Source organism: Eucyclogobius newberryi, unplaced genomic scaffold (assembly GCF_026437365.1).
Source record: "Eucyclogobius newberryi isolate DKJ021-1_F unplaced genomic scaffold, fEucNew1.0.hap1 SCAF_1, whole genome shotgun sequence".
Lineage (NCBI taxonomy): Eukaryota > Metazoa > Chordata > Actinopteri > Gobiiformes > Gobiidae > Eucyclogobius > Eucyclogobius newberryi.
The window spans coordinates 41514787-41539860 of NW_027315723.1; the positions used below are offsets into that span (position 1 = coordinate 41514787).

General features: G+C 40.3%; 1 protein-coding gene across 1 annotated transcript; it reads right to left on the reverse strand.

Moving 5' to 3' along the window:
* Positions 1 to 10022: 10022 nt before the first annotated feature.
* prep (prolyl endopeptidase) lies at positions 10023 to 23090 on the reverse strand. Its single transcript, XM_072446643.1, has 14 exons — positions 22903 to 23090; positions 22548 to 22622; positions 21728 to 21861; positions 20839 to 20969; positions 20558 to 20767; positions 19875 to 19996; positions 19590 to 19695; positions 16311 to 16502; positions 15959 to 16156; positions 15565 to 15668; positions 15248 to 15479; positions 14252 to 14383; positions 13952 to 14108; positions 10023 to 11439 (listed from the first exon to the last, which is right to left on the reverse strand). The coding sequence occupies exons 1-14, from the start codon at positions 23038 to 23040 to the stop codon at positions 11145 to 11147; spliced, it is 2226 nt and encodes a 741-aa protein (XP_072302744.1). The 5' UTR covers positions 23041 to 23090; the 3' UTR covers positions 10023 to 11144.
* Between the last annotated feature and the right edge of the window lie 1984 nt (positions 23091 to 25074).

Consider the following 25074-nt stretch of genomic DNA (forward strand, 5'->3'; position numbering starts at 1 on the left):
AATCCTGGATGCCTAACCGACTGAGGGTCAATATCAGAGAGGATTGTGGGTAAAAGATTTGGTAGAAGAAACAGTTGGTTTGACTGACAAAAACTGGTAAAAATGTAATTGAAAATCATGGGAGATCAGTATGAGAATCACAGTTGTGTTTGTTACTAGTAAACTCTGGTTTCCTATCAACTTTATGGTAAACATTGGGTTTTTAGGGCTGTAGTCGACTCTCAGTGATCGGTAAATGTATATGACCCAAACTGCAATCGAAAGTCAGACTCATGGCAGCTCAAGCAAAAACAAGACAGAAAACAACTAGAGAATTTCACATTTGTGTGTAAAAAAGTCTCAATAAACCTAAAATGTCATTCCCATATCTCTAGCAAACTCTATAAATCGACTATTAAAGATTTGGATTCACTAAGACGCCGTTGAGACCTTCAGCTCTAGAGGTTTTTGAATGAACAGGTTTAGACTAATGAACATCTTTACTGCAGGACTATTTTCAGCCCATTTAATTTCCTTATGTTCACATAACATTATTAATACAATTACAATTAATCTTGACTTATCGAGAGAGAAGACTGGAATCTGAACTGCTGAACTAACACAAGAATATCAGTTGGTAAAGGTCTGAAACCCTCATAGAGACACAGGGGCATTTAGGACTCTGTAGACAACAGGGGATTATTATCTAATTCATTTATTTGGCTGTTCGCTTTTGCTGTTAAACACTTAAAGATAATTACAATATCACTTATATTTTAGTTTATTATTCAGACATAACAACGTTCATACTAATAATGACTGATCCCAGCTGTGGTTACAGAAAATAGTGCTGTTTCATGAGAAGTTAAAAAAGGCCTATACTTCAAAAGGTCTTAAAAAAAGAAAACGCCTGCAGTTTTGAAATGTTGGATTATTGTTCGGTTCTTTGGTATGAATGCTTCATTCGGTCAATATTTGGGGAAACAGGCAAAGCTATCACAAGAAGGGCTGCAACAAGATTATTTTAGTAGCCTGATAGACTATAGTCTGCAATGTTTTTGTTATTTTAATTTTATTATTCGATTATAGATATTTAACTAAATAAAGGTTGAAACATGTTGATTTAATAATGCTACTATCTGTGTAATAATAATTCAGTCTTTTGGCAAGTGCTTCATAGTCCAGTAATTAAAAATGATAATGATAATGAGGGATTACACCGATTTATTACAAAATATTAGTAAAAAATGATTATTCCAACAGTCAGTTGGCACCATTATTGTGATAAGTTGCTGCAGCCCTAATCAAAGTGTCACATTCTGAATCACATTTCTAAACACAAATCAGGCAAAACTTACATCTATTCAATACTCACCAAATGCTTTACAGATCACTGCTTACTCTGTCTCATCAAACCCCCTTTGCCCGTTGCTATTTCACCCATAACTTTTCTCATTACTTCAACAGAAATCCTCCCACCAAATCATCCACTCCAGAGTAACTCGTGATGGCTCTAGGACCGTGGAGTCGTGCGCGTTTTTGGAGACGTGCTTTTGGCTCAGTTCACCCTAGCTAACCTCGCCCAGCCCCCACTGCCACCCGACCGTCTCCCGCAGGAAATATCCGCCGGTTTCTGCCTTTTCAGTTCAAAGGGTTCACCGAGTTCGTTTAAGGCTGTTTTCTCTTGCCCTCAAACCGCTGTTGTCACTCGTTTACTTCATGCATTCCAGTCACCAAGCCTTCAATGTGTTTTTGAAGACAAGGTGGGGGTAAACACGACCAAAAAGGGGACTTGTGTGCACTCCATGACCCCCTGGCTCACACATTGTACAAGATATAGATATTTTAAGTTTTATTAATTGCAAAAAAACACACAAATTCATTTCTAGGTGTCCCCAGACATTGTTAATTTTGAGGCACGGGGCCTTAATGTTCTAATAGATGCAGGCTCCAGGAACGTTTCACCCAAACTACAGTTACAATTTCAAACTTTTATAGGTTTCCCATTTTCATTTTGCATATTTCGTTTGCAAATATTTCACATGAACGAAAATGTAAAGCGGTTTTGTTGGAGTCCACCACGTGTCCACTCAAGCCTTGTAAAAAACTTAACCAAAACACGTCCCACGCCATTCTCCATGCGTTCACACACCTCAAAGCGCGTCTAAAACCACGCAATAATGTCGGGAAAACAACTTCTTATGCACAAGAATAACTTATAATTGTTCTAAAACAGGTTAAACACTACATGATGCTTTCCAATTAGGCTGCGGGAACCTGCCTTTAAGTTGCAATGTGCACAGTGACTTTAACCGTGCGCCTTTTTACGCGTCATTTGAAAGACTTTTACGATTGCTACGCGCGCGCACATCCCCCACAGGAGTAAACAAGACCAGATAACTTACAATGGCTATATCAGTGACGTCACAGAGGGGGGAGGTTATTGGGGAATGCGCGTGAAAGGCCGGTGCGTCTTAACGACCGCGCACAATAGGAACAACATTCAGTTTTTCGACGGTTCCAGGACTTTTTTATGTGTCTTTATTTTTCTCCTTGTGCAAAAGAGGTAAGTTTGTTGTTTAATACGTGTTGTCCCCCAAAATGTTAGAGGGAGATGGGAATTCCCTACCCACCCCCACTGATATTTTCAATCGACCTTTGGGGCTGGTGCTATACTCGAGGGTTGTGTTTATACTAACTTTAGCGCACAAACTAAAGAAATAAAATAGGAACCGGACGTTGCAAAGCCTTTTCTGTGTGAGCATTGACAGTCCATAGAAACAAGCATTGGAGATACGAATAAATAAATGCTAGATTATGACAACATTCACATTTACAAGCGACAAAAGCGTCAAAAACAAGACATTTTGCAATCGCTGTGCGTAACAGCGCATTGTCCATAAAACATTAGACAATAAAAAGACACCAGTAATTGTCATTTTTTTACTGTGAATCCGAGTCGTCAAATGTGATAAAATATCTGTTTCCCAGTTAAACTGGGGTGAAATTAAGATGATAAAAAGGCCCAGGTTTACTGAATGTTGAGCGTCGCACTCACCTGTGGAGGAAGCGGACATGTCTGCTGTCTAAATAAGGGCAGGCACCGGTTCACTCGTGTCCCCCCGGGGCCGCTGTGGTCCTGGACCGTGGATAGTCCGGATTGTCGTGCCGGGTTCGTGCGCGCGCTCCGGCTCCCGTTACATGTTACGCTTAACTTTAACCTGGCGCAGAAAGCCAAGTGGAATCAAAGAGCTTTTCCATGGATGAATATTTGATGGCGGCGCGGTAAGAAGAGAAGCGCAGAGGCAGATTTGTTTAAACGTGACACTCCAGATTGACTGTGAGGCCATGTCACAGATCTGGAACTGCTCCTGGAACTGCTCCTGGCACTGCACCAGGAACTGCTCCAGGAACCAGGAACTGCTCCAGGAACCTGGCTCGGAAGCAAAGCATTGCAACGTTTGAAACCATAAACATATGGCCACTTAATAAGTATCTATATTTTGAATAACTTAGGTTTGCTTGTGTCTATTTACACATTTTAGGCTATTATCATCATTTATCTTTTAAATATTGCTGTGCCAAAAGGGCCTTTAAAATGAATGCTCAAAATGACAAAGTAGAACATCTACATTTGTTCTACAAATGACAGACTTCAGTTCTCAATGTGAATGTAAATGTCTGAATGCAAATGTACATCTCTTTACAAAATAAATGAATGATATTCAGAAGTGGAAATATGTGTAGATGAAATGAAAACTATTGTGGAGGCTAAACCAGGCTCTGATTTCACTCACATGTGTCTGAGTGGATTTACTTACTAAAATCACTTCATATTTGAGCATATTCTGTGTCGCCGTTTTGATATTGAAATCACATTATGTTTTGCTTCACTTTTGGGACATAGGCTTGTTTGTTTACACACTTTAAAAGTGTCTCTTAGGCATGGCATGCAGAGACTCACACGTTTCTATCTTATTTTTTACCTTCAATGGCGACATGAAAATGGTCCTGCAGCTTGACAACACGTTTTCACCACCACAGCCCAATATTCTTTACAGCTCAACTGAACACAAATGTTTTCCAGCGGTTGTGATTTTTGAAGAGGTTTGATTATGAGGCAAGTGGGTAATACGTGTGTAGAATTGTCCTCCAAACTCATAGTTTTCAGATTGCTCCTCATTCAACAGAGTAACAGGCTCTTACTTAAGAACAAATGTTGTAAAATATTACATTTGTGTTTCTTGCACCGCTCCTTCAGATAAGATTTAATACATTTTTTGTCTATCCGTCTGTCCTGGTTTTGTCCTTACAATTACATTAACTTCCAAATTGTAAATCAGATGTGACGTCTAACGGTTTTATGTGTTATGGACCACTACTTTGTACTAGTACAATCTTTGGCTACTCTTCCTTTTGTACGGTGATGTAATAGAATCAACACCAACTAAGTAATATGGGCAGATGGAGGGCGGGGCTATGTGAGAGTCAATGTTTTGGAAAGAGATATCCAAACTTATGATCCACAGATGTTGAACATTCTCATTATTTATTCACTGTGATTGAACAATGCCATTTTAGAAGCATTTGTGAAAGAATAAGTTCACTTTTTTTATTCATATTGACAGAGAAGGTACTGAACTTTTACTTTATGTGGACAGGTTGTAATTACAGAGATATTACCAATAACAAGGGCCAAACATCTGCATTTTTGGCAGTTCCAATTCTACCAAACTTGTGATTGTGAGATGCAGGAAAATTAACCCATTTCCTTATAGTTCCGAGTTGAATGTTCTTTCTTAAGTGGGCTACATCTTTTTTTATTTATTGTAGGGCCACTTTTTAAGACTTTTAAAATGACAACAACCTACAAACTATGACTGTAATATGCAGGGTAATTACAACTTCAGTCCATGGACAAGAAACAACTCAACAATTCAAGTGGAGTGTTTAAGACAGAAAAGCAGATCTGAAGACAAAACACAGGAGGAAGAGAAACATTTTTAAATTTAGGTAAATCAATTTGTGCCCCGCCTAAGGCCCGAAGTCACTGGGAAAGGCTCCAGTCACCCGCGACCCCGAAAGGGAACAAGCGGTAGAAAATGGATGGAATTTGAAAACGCAAATTTAAGAAAAAGAGCATTAAACGTTTTTTTTTATGTTTATAAATTGCCAAAATGTAACATATTTTAGAAGTCGGAAAATGTGTAGAGCCAGGATTAAATTTCTAGCTTCATTTTGGTGACACATTCGATACAAAACATTTACAGAGAGGATTTTGGACCTCTTAATATTTGAAATTGTGTGCAAAAAATCATTCTAATGTCACCTAATTTATTTAGAATTAAAATATCAATAAAAAGGGCTTGTTGAATGAAATATCAATAAGATAAGATATGCCTTTAATGTCCACACATGGGGAAATGTTGGTGTTACAACGCAGTAGATACAGAGGAAAAGGACAGATAATTTATAGGAAGTTTAAAAAACACTCTTAATAGAAGAACTCTTATAAATAAAACTCCTGTAAACAGGTCCTGTCATAATAGGGAATGGAGGGAAGAAAATAAAAATAAAGATAAAAATAATAATAAAAATAAAAATAGCTGGCAAAAGACAAATAATACTAATAATAATAGACAAATAATACTAATAATAATGGTAAAGTAAACAAATCCTCTTATATACAAGGATTTATCAAATTTAGATGCTTCTTTTAACGGCTGATCTTTAAACAACAGTTGCAATGTTCCATATTAATCTAGAGACAAAGTGCAGTGATCAAACGGACCAAAAAACACACAGAAAAAATAAGAATAAATAAGAGTTAGTGGAGTCTTGCTTTAAACGTCGGATACGAACAGCCTACAGAGGCACAGGCCCGGTGTAACCTCCACGTGGGCCTACAAGAGCACAGCCTTTTACCACTTTTAATTCCCAGTCATTTCCAAACAACGTGCCAGGCTTTTATTTTGGGGACAAAGATGGACGCGTGGTGGTTTGACGCGCGACGGCTCTTTTAGGCCGGCCTCTTTCGTAGTCCGAATGGCACGCTGTGATTGGTGCGTCACGTTTTAAACAGGTGTGTGCGCGCAGCTCATTGGCTCCGCGGGACATGCCTCGGCCCAATCGGAGCCCGGGGACGTCACCATCGTTACCGGGGCCACCGCATGCGTCAGGGCTCGACGGAAAAATAATGAATACGAGGGGAATTGCGGGATTAAAATGGCTTCATAGTTGCTTAAGTGGTTTATGATAATTATATAGTCTTGTAGAGAGAGTTGCGCTGTCTTTTCCTTTCACGTTTGTGCCGCGCGCGTTTGAAGGCGTCAGGAAAGGCGTGCTGCTGCTGCTAAACTGGGCCAAACTGGGACGAGCCGTGGCCTAATCATTTGTCATTGAACCTGATTTCTGTTTCCAAGGCGCGCGGGGCTATTTATAGACCGAGGACAACGCCCCCTGCTGGTTCCGCTCGGCAGTGACGTTATGTGACGCAACACGCGGTTTGACGCCACAGTGGAAAACAATAGTTAAGAGAGGATAGAAGCTTTTTTTCCAAATAAATAAAGGTAAAAAAAATAAAAAAAATAAATCAAATAGATGAAAAACAAACATGCAGTATATATTATAACAACAAATCTATTCCAGTCCAAAATGTAGCCTACGAGCTTGCCTAAAATTACTAGGCCACATTTTATGCTGGAGGTTAAATGAGTCATTATAACTTAATACTTCATGGTTATTCTGCGTCTGTTCAATCTGCTTTATCTTGCGGTTACCAGCAGCACTGCATGGACAAGTTAGGCCTACTTGAGGATATTCATGGAAATTCACTTTTTCTATAGGCTATGAAATAAAATAGGTTCTAACTTTTATGTTGGCTGAGTAGATAAATGTAGTCCAGTCCATGCGTCATCATAATAGTAACAAATGATTCATCCACATGAGAAAGTGTCCAGTTCAAGATGTGGAGGAGCCTGAGTTGGGCCTGGTTTTACATTAAGGCTTTTGTTGAAAAACACTTTTATATATGACCAAAAATATATATATACAAAAAGCAGGCCTAAACCACATACATTTTCTATTCATGTAATAGACTAATTTTAGCAAAAGTTCCATGTGCCTTAATAAAATGGTAATTGTATTTATCGTGGTCGGTACAGAGCTTCAGTCCATTTTAGTTGTAGGACTATGAACTTTTTAAATTAGGCTCGTCTCACAACACCTTTTCCTTTAGGGATATATATTCATAGCATAATTACATTTATTTATGAGGCCAACAAAGTTTCTTCTTTTGTTTCAGCACATGCCCATGTTTTAAGAATGCAAATGTATTTGTATTTGGTTAATTATTAGTTAGGGGTTAGGGTTACGGTCACCTATAGCAACTTTTCAAATAGCCTATGGTTTATTTATTTTTATCTTATCTGCAAATATGCACTTGGCCCTTATTTTAAATGGTTTCAGTAAAATGTGGTCATTTTAATTTCACATGAAAGTCTTTTTGCACTAAAGCTTTGTGAGATGATTCCATTATGATATAATAATCAGACTGTAGGCCTACAACTAATATAAATAAGAATCATACAAAAGACCATTTGACAATATTATGAAACCATGAAATATTCACATACATCAAATATTGTAATAGGCCTTAATATGGGAGTTTTTATTTATTTATAGGAGATCTTCTACTGAAAGTGTTTTTCAGACTTCCTATAAGTGATCTGTTCTTCTGTATCTACCTCTGTATCTACCTGCGTTGCACCAATGAAATTTCCCCATGTGGGACAATAAAGGAATATCTTATCTTATCTTATGTCACGTTTTTCATGTCACAGATAATGTGATTATCATACTGCATCTAAAATAAAAATGAATAAACTGTCTAAATAGACCTTTTCAAATGCCCGGTCATCAGAATGTAAGAAACAAAAAGAAGTAGACCGTGATACTTAATCATTAACAGACATTATGGTCTAAAATGTAAGAATAGTATGAATTGAGAAGAAATCTTAGTTAGCTTGATTCTTCATTACAAGGGACAGAAAAAACGACTGTTTTACGACTACTCAAACTTGTATTCGAGCTTCACAAAAAGCAGGTTGTAATTTGTGGTAAGAACTATTGTGGGGTCAACATTTCTGAATGCTCTTTGTCCAGTAAAAACAATAAAAATGGATTTTGCCTTCATCTAAAAGTGTTTTTCATTATCTCCTACATGAAAATAATACTAATGTGAAAAACAATTATTAATGCCAACTATATTCTGATATCACTCACGTACCTGAGCGGGTTTCATTTGCCCAAACTGCCATTGTTCATCACATTTTATAATTCTGTGGCTGTTTTTAACTCTAATCACATTATGTACTTGACTTTCACCCCCAGAGTTTATAATGTGCTCAATTTAAAAGGCTCTGTTCATAAAGGACAGTGATCATTCTGCTGCCATAAGTAGATCATCTTTTCCTTGCGTTGACATAATTAACGATGGCCTTCATGCTTGTTTTCCTCAGCCCCGTCTCCCTCCCGTCTCCCTCCTGCTCTGCGCTGATGGTGACGGATGACGCCCCCTGACGTTGCGTGCACGGCGGCCACAGAGCGCGCGGGGCGGCGGGAGCCTCTGGTCCCTGACACAGAACATTAACGGTGAATAATCCACGTGGGGCCCTTCTCTGTGTGAGAGACCACCATCCCAGACCACCCGAGCTCTCAACCGCCCTCCTCTGCGGCAGCACGTGCGGATACATCGTGAGACAGAGACACCTGGCGGACGAAGTGGGGATTGCATCAGAGTGAATTGTACATTTATTGCTTTATATTTCTGTTAAAACTAATTGCTGCTCGTAGCAAATAAATAATTAAAAAAAAATCTCAACAGTCAAAGAAAAATGTTTTGTTTGTGTGATAATGGCTTAATGATTGATGACTTTTATTGTGTTTTATTTGGTGGGGACAGTGCAGGATAAAAATGCCGGAAACATCGGATTATTATGGGCTCATTTGCACTCAATGCCCACGTTTTCTTTCACAAACACTCACTCACACACCAGTGTTCTTGAACAAAGTGGGTGAAGTGTCTTGCCCAAGGACAGAGCGCACTAGAGCCTCAGCTTCAGAAAGACGAGATCATCTTTGAGGTTGTGAGGCTGGTTTAAAGAAGCCACAATGGTCTGCGGGAAAAACGGCCGATTACAAAAGTAAATGTAGTCCTTAAAAATCCCATGTTATTTAAATATCAGGTTTGAGACATTGAGGGATTTAAAAAACATAGAAACAATAAAAGTTATGTATGCCTTAAAACAAACAAGCTCTGAAATGAGCATTATCACGTTTTATAGAAGTGCAAGTTAAATTCAAAAGAACACAATACACCATCACAAATGGTCCTAAATATTAATGGAAATGCTGTAACTGAACCAATCCCCCTGCAATCTACAATAAAACTTTAAAATAGTTTGTCATAGTTCATGGATTAGTGTTAAGTCCTTTATTGATGCGTTCAAAGAGGAATCAGAGCAATAAAATCCATGTCTAAGTTTTGGATGTAGTTTATCTAGTTCAGGTGGTCAAATGTCTTTCACAGAAGGCCATTGGTGGTCACTACAGTGAATTATTCTGATAGTTGTATTTTTGACTGAACCCTACCTTTAATACGGCTTTTAACATTATTGCTATAATTAGGTCTGTATCATATTTATTTGTACTTTTCAGTAAAAAGTACAGTTTATGGTCATTTGGGTCCACTCAGGAGAGCTGAGGGTCAACAACAGTTTGGACACCTCAGATCTAGCTATATTTTGAGTTGAAAGTGTTTAAGCAAAAGCATTTTCGGCTTCACCTTCACGAGCAATTTTATTACTCAGACCTTAATTGTTCAACTAAACGTCAAGAGTTTGATTCCCTCTGTTTTAGGCTGTGTCCTCCTCAAACAGCAGCCTTTACAAACAGATCCAGTGTGTACGCCGCTTTAAGCCCAAAGTAGCATTTATAACCTACAGTCATCCATAGCAGAACACAAAGAAATCTAAGCCACAGCCGTGTTTAAAAGGTTTATTGTGATCGTGTCCTGTTCCCTTAAAGACAGCACAAGCGTTAGAGGTAGAAATCATTTACTCACTCACAATTTTAGGCATTTCTTTCAAACAGTTTTTCCTGTTTTCTACAAACGTAAACCCTATATTAATACTGTTCTTTTACCAGTATTTCATTGACACATTAAGATATTCAATATTAATGCCAGCCTGATAAATAAATATGTTTAAACCACTTGGAGAAAGATCTTCATGGCTGTATTAGTAACGTGTGTAACTAACTTTAGCTTAGCACTTTGTCAGGCCAGTCTGAGCTAAAAACATGGATCCACTTGAAACATCAAGAGCATTCTAGGTCAATAGTGTTAACTAAAATCATGGAGAAGGTTCAGTCGAATATGTAGAGTGAATTAAAGTTATGCAATGTGTAAGTGTGATAATTGAGATTGAATTATAGGTAAATACAATCTGTATTTGATGGTAATTGCATTTAACAAAAGAAAAACAGCCCACAATTGTATAATCAAATGTCTGCATCTATGGACAAGTAATGAGCTGTAAACCTGACAGCTAAAATGTCCTGATGAATGAAATGAAAGGATTACATTTCTGTACAAAAGCTCCATTTGTTTGAACAGTATCAAATATGACGATACACACAGTGGCCATATTATTAGGTACAGCTGAGGTCGCGGGAGCGTCCGAACTGAGAAGAAACGGGGATTAAACGTCGCTGAGAACATGAATGTCTTGTAAACTTCATAAAATATTGCTTATTTGAAGACCGAGAGTGAATAATACACAACACAAATACTTGATTGCACATTTCCCCTCCATCCTGGTGCTGGATTCGTCTCCGTGTCTAATAAATAGGTTGTGTTCACGACAGAGGATTTCTTTATCCATCCATCCATTTTCTGCCGCTTTATCCGTGGATTTCTTTATTTATCATGAATTTAGTTTGAGGAGACAATAGAGATCGGTTTGTGAAAGAACTTAAAGGATGAAGGTTGTGTGGGTCTGTGTTTGGCTCTCCATCTGAATGTAAGAGCGTCACAATCGAGAATGTCGTGAACGCAACCGCTTTTTTCCAAACGCTGCTGTACCTGATCAAATGGCGGGCGTGTGTTATTTGACCCAGGAGAGGCCGAGGCAGCGGGCGATGAAGGCGTACGTGTCGGCCACCTCCTGGATGACCTTGCGGGTGGGCTTTCCTGCTCCGTGGCCCGATTTGGTGTCCACCAGGATGAACAGGGGGTTGGCCTGTTTGGGGCTGCGGCCCACCACGTGCTGCAGCGTGGCCATGTACTTGAGCGAGTGGAGGGGCACCACGCGGTCGTCGTGGTCCCCGGTGAGGAGCAGCACGGACGGGTACTGCACGCCGTTCCCCTCGGGCACGTGGATGTTGTGGAGGGGAGAATACCTGCAGAGGACGCAGAGAGGAGTGAGGACGGTGTCAGTGAAGCGGTGTTAAAGTCCTTTAAATGGGTGTTTAAAAATACTGTAGTAACAGATAAAACTGTGGTGCCCCTGAACACCTGAACTCTATGAAGTTAAGGGGTTCTATGGGCTCGGCTCCCTCTGGTCGACTCTAAACAGTGGCATGATTTAATACAATAATTTGCAAATTGTCCAATTAAAATTATGTTTAAAAGATGATCTGAAAAAAAATAAATAAAATCAATTGATTATTTTTTTTTTCTTCTTAAAATTGTTTTAAAAGTATTTGTATGTATTTATTTAGGAATAATTTTAGGAAAACCTTTTGTAAAATGTATAGCTTTCTGCAATGAACCTCTCAGCTCACCGTGGTCCTCCTGGCTGATAATAAAAGTGAACTACGAGCTCTCTGATTGGTTTACGAGTGACTCCTTACGTGCCCTTTCATTATTGACTTTAACTTTACAGTGACTCTGCTGGTCCTCCTGCTGAATTAAAAGGTGAAGCTAAGGTAGACGCTAATCAGAGAAGCTAATACAGTATACTGGCAACAAACACAAACCAACAGGAGACAAAGATTATTGATCAGAAATACATGCTTGTTAAGAGGTATTTGTTAGTGTTTGTGGGGCTGTAGAATTGTACTTGGGGTTTGGGAACATGAGACTCCAGGTTGAGGGGCAGAACAAGCGCTTTTATCGTTCACAATTCACAGCCTGCGGGACATAACAGGAAGAAAACAACAGCTCCTGGACAGAGGCTTTCTGCTGCTGTAATCTAACACTATAAACATTAATCCTGTCTTTATTCTAAGGGAAAAGACACAGACGTGACAAAGTTACAGACTTTTAAACGCTCTAGAAAAGTTTCAGACTAAATTTATTATTAAATATAAACGCAATGAATTCACTTGCGACGCACAATAAACACAATGCATTTTCAGACATTATTGGACGAGTTTCTCTCCAAAACAATCAGCTTAGACACGTTTACTCCATGAAACTTGAGTGTTTAAAGGTTCCATATCATGCTATTATTCCTGTTTTGTAGTCTACTCTGAGTGCATCTTTGATAATAATAAGTGTTGTGCAACACCCATAAAACCACCATGGAGGGGGCGTGTTACAGGTACTTCCTGGAGGATGGGCTGAAACAACGTGCTGCATAACTCCATAACTCACACGGGGTGGGTTACGCAGGCTAACCCCCGTTCGTCTGCTCATCAGAGGAGAAGGATAGAGACTAGCTAAAGACTGGAGTAATTTAAAAAAAAAAAGAAAAAAAAAAAAAACACGTTGGGTACATATATGAGATCCCAATAGCACTGTAAGGTGAAGGTTAAAAGCTCTGAAAAGTGGATTTTGCATGATATGGGACATTTAAAGAAGGAGAAGAGTGTGATCAGAGTCTGAGGAGGAGAGACTGTGTCTGCTGCTGCTACAGGAGGAGGCGGAGCAACACGAGGAGGCAGAGCAACACGAGGATGAGACCGGAGGGTTCAGAGAGACATTAGTCTAAGAAATAATATAAATGAAACAGGAAATTCATTTTAATCTATTAAAGAATATTCATATCATACCTATAGCTACAGTACCTATATCTAAACATAGAGCTAAATAAATGATAGCTCTATCAAACTTCATCCTTTTCTCCCCAAAGAAAAGAATATCATGTGATTTAATTGGTTCTAAACATTTTTATATATATTCTATCTTTATTTTGGAATAAAAAAGTAATTAGTTTCCAGAAATATCTTTGTTAAAAGTACAATATCAGGCTAATATTAGAGAGTCAGCTTCACCTTTCCATATCGGTGTGCCACTAATTGTAATAAGATAAGATATTCCTTTATTGTCCCACATGGGGAAATTTCATTGGTGCAACGCAGGTAGATACAGAGGTAGATACAGAAGAAAAGAACAGATCACTTATAGGAAGTTTGAAAAAACACTTTTAGTAGAAGATCTCCTATAAACAAAAACTCCCATAGACAAAACCCAACAAGGGATGGAGGGGAAAAAATAATAAAGATAAAAATAAATAAAGTAGCGTAATGTAATGTTGATTTCTTTATAACAAAAACACTGGACATTTCTAATTTGTTGATGTCTAATTTGGTTCTTTCCAGTGAGAATGAGCCTCACAGTCTCATTTGTGTTGCCAGTTTCAAAGCTGAAATCCAGTGGTTAAACCTCTATGTCCTCTCTCTGATGTGTCACTACCTAAAGCACCAGCACCAGCTCCTGCATCAGCCATGCATCTGTGCTAGTGCAGCCTCTGCAGCTCAGTGAGTCTGGAGGTGAAGGAGCTGAACATGAGCCATGGCCTGAACTGAGAAGTGTGTGTCCTTGATCTGCAGGTTAAGGCATTATATAAACCTGGTCTTGTTCTCTCCCTGTTCCACTTTCCTCTTTGTTTGTGCTGGATAAGTATAAAGGTATATGTATATTTGGACAGCCCTAATTGCTTGTACATTTCCGTATGTGAGCACGTACTTGATGAGCCACTCAAACTGCTCCTTGTCCTCAGAGCAGCCGAAGTCTGTGGTCCAGGCGTGTCCGATGGTGAACTTGTGGAACTTGAGCATGTCCATGACCCCAACCTGAGCCACGGCACAGCCAAAGAGCTCCGGGCGCTGGTTCACACACGCCGCTGCACACAACAACAACGAGAGAATCAGTGAGTAGTGTCTAACGAGGAAGCAACTGACGGAGCACCAGACATTGTTTGACTGAGAATCATGTGAAGCAATGATATCTAATAATATAGGACAGTGTTGAGCCACAGACACGTACCCACGAGCAGACCCCCGTTGGACCCTCCGTTGATGGTGAGTTTGGATGAGGAGGTGTAGCCCTCTTTGACCAGGTACTCGGCCGCACAATGGAAGTCGGTGAAGCAGTTCTGTTTGTTGGCCAGCATGCCCGCTGCAGAGGAAAACATCAACACGGTTTATACTTTAGCAGGACTAATTCCATCCACTTCATTTATAGAGCACATTTTACAAACAAGAGCGGTTTCCAAAGTTCTGCACTAAAAGTATTTCGACAGGGTTTTATTTGGACTGAGCCGGAACATAGTTTATGATTGTGGACAGGAGGTATTTAGGGAACTTCTCAGATTATGTCATGTGAAGGTTCTTTCACACCTCTAATCTATGATGCCCGGCCGCCTGTGTGTGGTACTGAACCTCTGAGGAGCTTGTGGGGGCAGATTCTTTTAAAAAATGTCCTTCTCCAGTCATAACCACAAGAGGAACACTGATTAGTCCCATGCTCCATTCACAAAAAACTCTGTTCGTTTGCATTTAACTCAACTTCAAGTCAAACAACACTCTACCTTTTTATTTATGTATTCATTTCAGGGTATTAAAAAGCATTTCTGTAAATATGTAAATATCTGCGATGCCTCCTTTGGCCAAAAGCTAAATATTACAGTCTGTTTTGTTCATGTTACACCATGTGTCCGTGTCGTGTTCAGGACTATAGTTTAAAGACTCTGTGCAGGACGATGCTCATTGTACGGTCGTACAGCTCAAAGGGGTGTTTGCCCAAAAATCAATCAATCCTGACGTCACTGGAGGAAAAGACTAATCTGGGAACATAGAATAGCACCGTTTATAATATTTACCGCAAAAGAAAAAGACATACAGGAATAGGAATACATAAACAGTAGAACTATTTTTGTGTCCTGCCTGTAGGTCCTCTTCTTGCAGATAACTGACTGATTTATCTATTCGCAGCTTGAATATTCAGCACCGAACTCCACTCAAACACGTTACCCTTCCTCACCTTTGTGCCAGGTCTCCCCGTACTCGCCTCCCCCCCTGATATTGGCCACAGCGAGCACTCCCCCCAGGTGCCGGACGAAGATGAGGCGGGACACGCTGTAGCTGGGGGTGATGGAGATGTTGAAGCCTCCGTAGCCGTAGAGGAAGCCGGGATGAGAGCCGTCCAGCTTGATGCCCTTCTTATGCACGATGAACATGGGGATCTGAGTGCCGTCTTTAGAGGGGTAGAACACCTGGGAGGGGAGGGCAATACAGATACACGTGCATTACAATAAGCATGAAAACACATTAGATAAAGCCCGTAGAAGAGGGCCTTACCTGTGTGGTCTGGTAGTCCGCGGGGTCGAAGCCCTTGACCGTGACTTCTCTGAAAACGTGAGGCTGCAGAGGCTCCTGGGTCAAGTCACAGTGGTAAATGATGGCTGGAAGGAGAAGGACACGGTTCTTTTGTTTGGGTTGGAGAGGGAAACGACCAGCTACAACTTACTACAATCCGGGAAATATAGATGTGGGTTTGGAAATGAGAGTCAACCCACACACGTCATGGGGCAGAGCAAACCAACACTCACTTTATGTATGTGAGGAAGTGTGTCTTGCTAAAATGATTCAAAAATGTAATATTGCAGTGCCATCTAGTGGTCAACAACATTTAAATTTAAAAGGACATAAAAAGAGAGTTTTATTGGTACCACGTGTTGTTTAGTGTAAATACCTGGAGAGAGGAAGGAGGTGAAGTAGTAGAAGATCTCGCTGTCCCTCTTGCGGCCGGTGAAGCCCACGATGGAGCCCACGTCCAGGGGGAAGGTCCGGAGCTCGTCCCCGGAGCTCAGCTGGTACATCTTCAGCACGTTCTTCACGTCGTGGAGGAAGCACACGAACAGGAGGCTGCAGTGTGTGCACGTCGCAAACACTGCACAGGACGGAGGGACCACACAACAAAGAGCGTTATCTCCCGAATGGTTCAGTACGGTAAATATTCTCTTACCAATCTTAAAGAAACAAAAACGTTTCGGAACTCAATCTAATCAAGAGAAATCTGGTCTGTTCACGGTTCATTTTCTCACCGATGACGTCCTTGTCGTGCTGTGGGATGAGCTCCTTCCAGCGGCTGGGGTCCGGGGAGGAGAAGTCGATGTTGATGAGGCGATATCGAGGAGCCTCCAGGTTGGTCTTGAACGTGAACACCGTTTCCTCGTTTGTCACGTACTCGTACTCTGCGTCGAAGTTGTCGATGAGCTTCACCCACGGCAACAGACCTGTGGAGACGACAGTAGCGACGGGACAATAGAGTCAGTGTTACCGTTAAAATTATAGTGGGAAGAAACGTCACAATATAACGATTATTAATGATATATATACGACAAGCTTTATGAAATCAAACTTTCTGAATGCAAAAGTAAATTTTTTTGTGATAAACATAAAAAGTGCTGTACATTTAAGGTTTACTTTTTTTGAGTGTAGATTAGATTTAATTGATTTAATTTGCTTAGAAAATAGTCACAATTATTAGTTTACAGTTCTTATAATGACATTGTGACCGGAATCATCACGATTATCGATTAACAGGATAATCTTGACGTCCCTATTGCTAATAAATAAATAAATAATTTCTAAATTAAATAATCTTAGATAAAATGTCATAAGGCTATTTTGGGTTGTTTTATTCATTTATTCATCATATAATGTTCTTTGCTCTTCCTGTGCTGTGCTTCTTGTGCCGTCTGTAAAATCCAGCACTCTTTTGAAAGAGTGCTGGATCAGAATTGAGTGCTGGATCAGAATTGATAAATTGAAAGACAGAACAGGAACTTTACAGGGGAAATTAACCAGCATACTCCCTGAAGAAGCTTTCAAAAGAGTGCTGGATTTTACACAGACAGCACAAGAAGCACAGCACAGGAAGAGCAAAGAACGCCTAATCAAGAAGTTCAACATTCTTTTGAACAAAAAGAACGCAGGTAAAGATCAGCTAGACATTAGGACTGAGACAGACAAATTAGTGACCAGCAAAAACAATTGGATTAAGAACCTATCAGATCGGGTCCTGACACAGGCAGAAAAGGACGTGCTCTCTAAAGGGCTCAATTTTTCTGTAACCACTAAACACATCCCTACAGATGACTACATCACAGCCACTGAAACTGCAATTAGGAACAACAAAATGACTGAATCGGAGGCTGCGGACCTGAGGTTACGTGTCACAGCGACTTCAAATATCACATCTGAAGAGAGAAAAGCACTTTCAGCACTAGAAAAAGATCACAGCATCAACATCCTCCCTGCAGACAAGGGACGTTGCACTGTGATTCTCAACGCAGCTGATTACGAAGCCAAAGTCCACACCCTCCTCGAGGACACGACCACATACGAACGCTTGAAAAGAGATCCCACCAGTAGCCACTGGTGGGATCTCTTTTCAAGCGTTCGTATGTGGTCGTGTAGAAGACTGTTTACAAAAGTCTGGAAAAAGAGGAAGTGATAGACCGTCCTCTGTATTACAGACTGTATCCTGGGGAAGCCATGCCATGCATTTATGGCCTTCCAAAAATACACAAAAAAGGTGCAGCACAGATTCCATCACTTACAATGTGGCCAAGCATTTATCAACTATATTGGCTCCACTGATGGGGAATTCGGAACATCATGTGAAAAACACGCATCATTTTGTGGACAAAGTGAAACATCTCCAACTAGACCCAGATGACCTCATGGTTTCATATGATGTTGCGTCCCTTTTCACCTGCATCCCAACCTCTGAGGCAGTAGCTGCAGTGAGGATCAGACTGCAGGAAGACACCACCCTACAGGAAAGGACCAAACTGACACCTAAACACATATGCAGACTGTTGGACATCTGTCTGAACACCACTTACTTTCAATTCCGGGGACAATGTTAGACAGATTCCATGGGCTCGCCCGTCTCTCCCATAGTGGCCAACCTGTACATGGAGCACTTTGAGAAGGCACTGGCTTCCTTCTCAGGCATTGCCCCAAAGCTGTGGCTTCGCTATGTAGATGATACTTTTGTAACAATCAAGAAACATGAGTTGGAAGCCTTCTCAGAGCACATCAATGCGGTGGACCCACATATCAGGTTTACAAGAGAAGACGCTTGGCCTTTCTTGATTGTTCCACGATCAGAGGGGAGGACGGGAAGCTCCAAATAGAAGTATATAGGAAACCTACACACACAGACCAGTATCTGCTCTTTGGTTCCAACCACCCACTACAGCACAAGCTGGGTGTGATCAGAACCTTACAACACAGAGCTCAAGGTGTGCCCACCAGCTCAGAGGGCAAGAAGAAAGAGGAAAAACACGTCTGAAATGCCCTTTCAGCCAGTGGTTACCCCGCGTGGGCACTCAACAGAGTGAAGAGAACCAAGAAGCAGGACAAAAGGGAAACTGAACCGAGAAGGAAGGGTGTTTCTATCCCTTATGTCTCTGGACTGTCGGAAAAAACTACAGAGAATTTTTAGACAACATGAAGTCCCTGTTTATTTTAAACCAGGGAACACTTTAAGACAAAAACTGGTTCATCCTAAGGACAAGTTGCCGACTCAAAAACAGAGCAATGTAGTTTATTCTATCCAATGCAGTGAGGAAAGTTGTAAAGAACGTTACATAGGTGAGACTCAACAGCCTCTTCACAAGAGACTGTATCAGCACAGAAGAAATACTAGTTCAGGACCACAGAGCGCCGTACATCTTCATCTTGAAGCCTCTAATCACTCATTTGAAGACAGTGAGGTGAAGATTTTAAGCAGAGAAAAAAGATGGTTTGAAAGAGGAGTCAAGGAAGCTATTTTTGTTAAAAAAAAGAAAGAAAGACCTTCTTTAAACAGAAATGGAGGGTTAAGATTCAACCTGCCTGTAGTCTACAATGGGATCTTGAACCCCTGGAGAGGTAGAGGACCAGGACATTCAGATGCTAATCAGGTACTCGGGGTGGGTGAGCCAGGGTCTCACAAAGACAAAGGGGATACTAATAGCCCATTAAAGGGCTGAATAGGCTAGCTCGGTAGAAACAATAGGGTAAGTTTCGGTTGAAAACAAACAACAAACTCGTTCCACTTCAGGAAGGTTCCGCCCAATGGGCTGGACTTACCACAGAATAGTATAAATATCTGAGTTCTCGACCTAAATTCCCTATTGACAATGACTCTTGGATGAGAGTCGAAACGTCTATTTTTTCTTCTAACCGAGTCCAGATGACTACAACTGAAGCTTTTTCTATAATACCAAATGCATCGGGTCCGTTGTGAAACCCGCTGTGTTGCAGGCGTTTAGGTAAGAAAAGGTAAGTCAATGTTTGTGAGTGATTGTGAAGGCAGCAGCTCTTACCGGTGATTTTCTGAGGCTCTGTCCCGAGGTCGCAGTACCAGAGTCTGTTGACAGGATCGCAACCCTCCCTGATGGACAGCAGCACGTAGCGCCCATCGTCTGAAACCTGCAGCCGAGGCCAGAGGAGACGACACCGTTTTACATCACAATACCGTTCACACAACAGCAGGTTTGTATTTGGTGGAAGTAATACCAAAAGTACCGAGAAACGGTTTGGATACATCCTCTTATTTATTTTCACTTTAAAATCACTCCTAAATACAGCTTGACAGTAGATTGAAGTACCTCGGTGCCGCTCATCCACTTGGGGTGCTCGGGGAACTCTGCGCACAAAACGTCCTCAGACTGTGGGGTCCCCAGCACGTGGTAGTACAGCTTCTGGAACAGGTTTGTGGAGGTCTCGGTGCCTGGGGAGAGAAACGTTTACTTCTATTACAAGCAATTTAAGTTGGCCTGTCACAAACAGAGACCATGCAGTGGTTCCTTCTTATTTCGTAGCTTTTAGGGCATTTCAACTCCTCTTTAGTACTCCTCCCTACATTGAGTGGGCTTCACATTAACTGAAAATAAATCTACACAAGATCCTGTTATTTTTCTTTTTAAATGTATGCTTTTGTGTTCAAAATAGCGTTTAAAACACTCCAATCTTCACTACTTGACACCGATTTGAAATCATATTTTTGTTCAGCTGAACTCTAGTCTCTGAGGGGAAAACTGTCATGTAATAACTATGGACTATATAGGACAATTCACTTCACTTTTTCCTTTTGGAATCAGGAATAAAAAAGTGTTATGAATTTATTTGTAAATATCCTATGTATTTCCTTAATTTAGCTTTTAAATATTGTAGCCTTATTGACTATTTGAGCCATTACATATATTTATACCACACAACACAAAAAAATATTCAACACAATTATTGTATGTTTGCTCATATCTCAAAAAACTAGACAAATGGGGGTGCGTACCATCGCTCTTGCCCTCCTGGTCCGGGTAGGAGTTGTAGAAGAGCCCCTTCCCGTCGTGGGTCCAGGACATGCAGCTGAACTTGACCCTCTCCAGCCGGTCCTCCAGAGGCGCGGCTCCGTCGACCCGGAGGAAGCGGATCTCCACCCAGTCAGAGCCACTAGCACTGGTGCCGTAGGCCAGGTATTCCCCATCCTCCGAGAAAGCATAGCCTGCACCATAGACAAGCAAAGTGTTTTTATTCACTCTGAAAGTGTATTATTCCATAGTGAGCTGTGTGTACCTCGTAGTGCCACTGTGCCGTCGTCAGAGAAGGTGTTTGGGTCCAGGAACACTGTGGGCTCTGCATCGAGGCTCTCCTGGACGTACATGACGCTCTGGTTCTGCAGCCCAGTGTTGTAGAAGTGAAAGTACCTGCCACGCATAATATATTACAGATTTCACAAAATTCAGTCTGAAACAGGGGTGAGCAACTCTTTTTTTCGGCTATTTTTAGCCTTAGCTTCAATTATAGACAATATATTCAATATTCTAATTTTGTTTTTCTTCACAACAAAAATTACAATATCATTAACTTTTCAGTATCTACAAGCTATAGTGGAAAATTGTGAAACATAAACGTGTCTATCAAATCTAGGCTCAAAACAGATCTGGTTGTGCATATTAATGAAAGGATTTTAAATACAATGTACTTATGTAAAGCACTGAATTTGCAATGTGTAGTATTTGTGCTCAATAAATAACATGTCTTGCCTTAAATTCAAGGGGGGAATGGATACGGGGCACTAAGCTGAAATAATGGAACACAAATATCCAATAGAAATGGTTACATGTCACACTCCAGTGCATACTTCTGGATCTGCAATAAAGCTTTGGACTGTGTCGTCAGTGAATTTTCAGTAGAACAAATATTTTTTTTTTTATATATATATATATAATTTTTTGTTTGTTTGTGTACTTGGTTTATCGTGATGGGGATGAGTTTCACATACTGTTTGAGTGCTCAAATAGTAAATCCTAAGTATTATGTGAAACACACAATGAGTTTATATTACACGTGTAAAACAAAAGTTAAACATTTATTAGTTTGGAGCCTTTTTGAAAAAGGTCTTTCCTTTGTTAAAATAGTATTGCATAGCTAAGCAGACGAATAAGAGAAGTGTTCTCCTCACCTGCTCCCTCTCTTGAAGGGGCAGCTGTACTTGGGGTAATCGTACAGCTCTGTCATTCGCTCTTTGAACAGCTCCCGGACATCACACTGCTCCAAGTACGGTAACGTCAGCTGGTTCTGAGCTGTGACAAAAGCCTGTGAAAGGGTTAAAATAGATTGAACAATAGTCAAACTAATAAATGATTGTTTTGTTTGTAATTATGAGTGTATATTTTGTGGCCCCACTCTGTATCAGTATTGCAATATCTTTATTTAGAGTTCGACAAATCTATCTTACAAAACAAGTCTGTGTAATCCTCATTTGTCCAGGAGTGTTTTATTGCAGAAAAAGATTCATTCTGAACATGCATCTTTTTCTATGACAAATCATTAAAGCATGAACATAATTATTTTCAATACAACACAAATAGATGTGTCAAACAGTTCATTCATATAATGCAATAATATAAATATTGCAGTATTTAACAACCATATTGCAATAAATACAATATAGTGCAGCCCTAGAGCACTGTCCACTGCGGAGAACTACAAATCCACCCAGTAACACATTGTGCTTGTAATGAGCATGCCATGTAGATACTGGCAATAATCTATATAAAATGTAATATACATAACAATATATTGTATAATAAACACTTCAAGACAATTACATAAAAACATATTATATATTTTACATGGCTGAACATGCTGGTTTGAGAAAGATAGAGCGAATCAGTACAATTAAATAGTAGTATTTAATAATTATCAGATAAATCCCTAAACTTTCTTATTTCTTTACCCATTCAAAACATCTCAATATACTTATAAATGATAAAACTTACTTGTGTTTTTTCGCTGTCCGGATCCTCCAGCCAGTTGTAGGGATCTGCTACTTTTTGTCCATGATAATTGTCAACCTACAGAAGAAGTAATACTACTAGTACACGGAATACTTGTGGAAAACGCCAGCTATGCCACACAATTAAACCCCCTCATTTTACACTAAAGACATATTTGACAGTAGTAGCCCACAATCCTGAATATGCAAATGTCAACAGTTCGGGTCTGACAGTGCTAAGCTAAATAGCATGCTAACAAAGCAGCCGGTTGGAATGAATTAAGAGTCGTAGGAAAGCGTAATGAAGCAGCAGCCGGCAGATTAGCATGCTAGGCTAACCCACTAGCATGTGCACTCACCACAGCCTCGTCGCGGAAAGCCTGCGGGTACTGAAAGGACATCTTAGAGCAGAGCTTTCGGGAGGTGTGCAGGGGAAAATGGGATCGTAGACAGTGAAATAACGGAGCAGTGAGGAACCTGTGGGATCTGTGAAACATCAACACAAGGCGCTTGGGATGTGAGGAGGAGTTTGCCGAGGCTGGACAGGGTTGGCACTAGGTCATATAGGGAATTGGAAAGGAGGAAGTGACGACAATGCCCGTGACGACATGGCGAGGACGACATGGCGGGAGCCGGGCGGAAGTAAACAGGTGTCGACCGTAGTAAACATGGCGAACGGTCCCGCTAATTCTGCTGATCCATCAATAATTTTCACTCTTGGGTCCAAACCTTAAGTTTACGATGCATTTGATGTGTACAAGGACCAAACAATGAGTTCCTGGCGGTGTTGTCTTGCTGAGAAACAATTTAAATGGGCGTGCATTGAATGTAAAACAAAGAATTGTGAAAATGTAAATCACATGGGTCTGGGTTTAACCCTAAACCCTTAACCCTAACCTTAACCCCTAAACCTAATCCTAAGTTTTATGTTCACTCCGTTTGGCTGAAACTAGTTAATACCATGACTTTGTATTAGCAAAAATGTAGCTAACTCATCCCAAAACAATCTAGACTGCAATTTTTTTTTTAAACTTGAGATAATAAAGCCCTGTACAGAAATCGAACCCTCGAACGCTTAGAGTATAGCCGTGTCTCTAACCATTGGGCCAGCAAGTCTGATATTATCCAGATGCGAGACAGTAAGTATTTCTTACATCACCAGGTGTACCAAAATCGTGTAGCAAAATGATGAACCGCAAGTGATTTGGGCCGCCAGAGCGCCGCCATTTTGGATTCCGTCACTTCCTTTCCAATTCCCTATATGACCTAGTTCCAACCGAGTGGGGTTTGGGCATGGATGTATTATATTCATGGATGTATTATATTATCTGGATAGGGTACGCCCCCTCTGCCTCTGGCTCCAAATTGAGTAGTGGCCACTTCGCAGAATGCAGCCTTTTGGTCGGACCATTTCAGGAGTTCGGCCTCTAAAATTACCAAACATGCTAAATTGTTTTTAGTCTAAAAATAAAATAGAAGGAATTTCACTCTTCAACTGTTTCTAAAATACTTAAAAAATACATTTTTAACCTTCCGGTGAACGGTGTACGCGCACCGAGCGCGCACGTAACCCTCATGAACGAGCCTCGGGAGAACACGTGACGGAAACTAAACACAAGCAGAAAAAAGTGACGAGACGAGACCACGATACACGTAAGTCGTGTTTGTATGTCATTCCTCACGTTTCACACATTGTTCCATATGAAGTGTAAAACAACGATTACACAGTTAACACGAGTGAACACAAGTTAACACGAGCTAACGTAAGCTAAAGTTTAGCTACACAAAGATGCAACAACACGTCACGATGGCTCGTGCTTCTGCAAATAAATAACTAACTATTTCTCTTACTAAATGTTCTAAGAGACAAGAGGTTAAGCACAGATCAAGGAAAACTAGAGAAAGAAGGGAAATAAAGTGATGTTTGTATTATGTGCTATAAAAAACAACCAATAATTCAAATATAACCTGCTGAAATGGGTCATATCTTACATATATAAATGTAAAGGTGTTTAAAAGTGACAGTGCTGTACTTACAGGGGCTGAGACCACATTTGAGGTTTTATTACATATTTCATAATGACGTGTGCTGTGTTTAAACAAAGCACATGCTTGTTTTCTATAGGAATGTCATGGATTTACTTCCATGGAATATGTAGAGATTTAGCAAACATGTCAGTTATGTTCTAACTTCTAAGGTTTAAACTTATGCATAAATAAATGACTTTTGGTTCTAGCTTTAAAAAATAATGTGAAAAGAGGAACTTTTGTGTTACAGAGCGAATTGTAAATCTGTCAATAACATATTCCAGCTTTTCTCTGTTAAATGTGCATAATATATCAATGTTCTAATGAGTATCTTTCTCATCTTCAGAGTGCTGACCAGTGAGTTTAGTCTGTCTGTGCTGACCAGAGCTCTACAGGTCACTGCAGGTCACTACAGGTCACTGCAGACCTAATCACTGCAGACACAGAGTCATCTCAAGTAAACTCCTGACGACTCCAAAGCAAAAGGTATTTTAATAATAACT

Excerpts from the sequence above, each read along its gene's own strand:
- prep (XM_072446643.1), bottom strand. The coding sequence starts at position 23,040 with ATGTTTCACAGATCCCACAGGTTCCTCACTGCTCCGTTATTTCACTGT. Across the intron at positions 19,997-20,557 it reads CCAGGAGGGCAAGAGCGATG|GCACCGAGACCTCCACAAAC; the intron begins GTACGCACCCCC and ends TTCTCTCCCCAG. Across the intron at positions 15,669-15,958 it reads CACCTCCTTCCTCTCTCCAG|CCATCATTTACCACTGTGAC; the intron begins GTATTTACACTA and ends TTCTCCTTCCAG.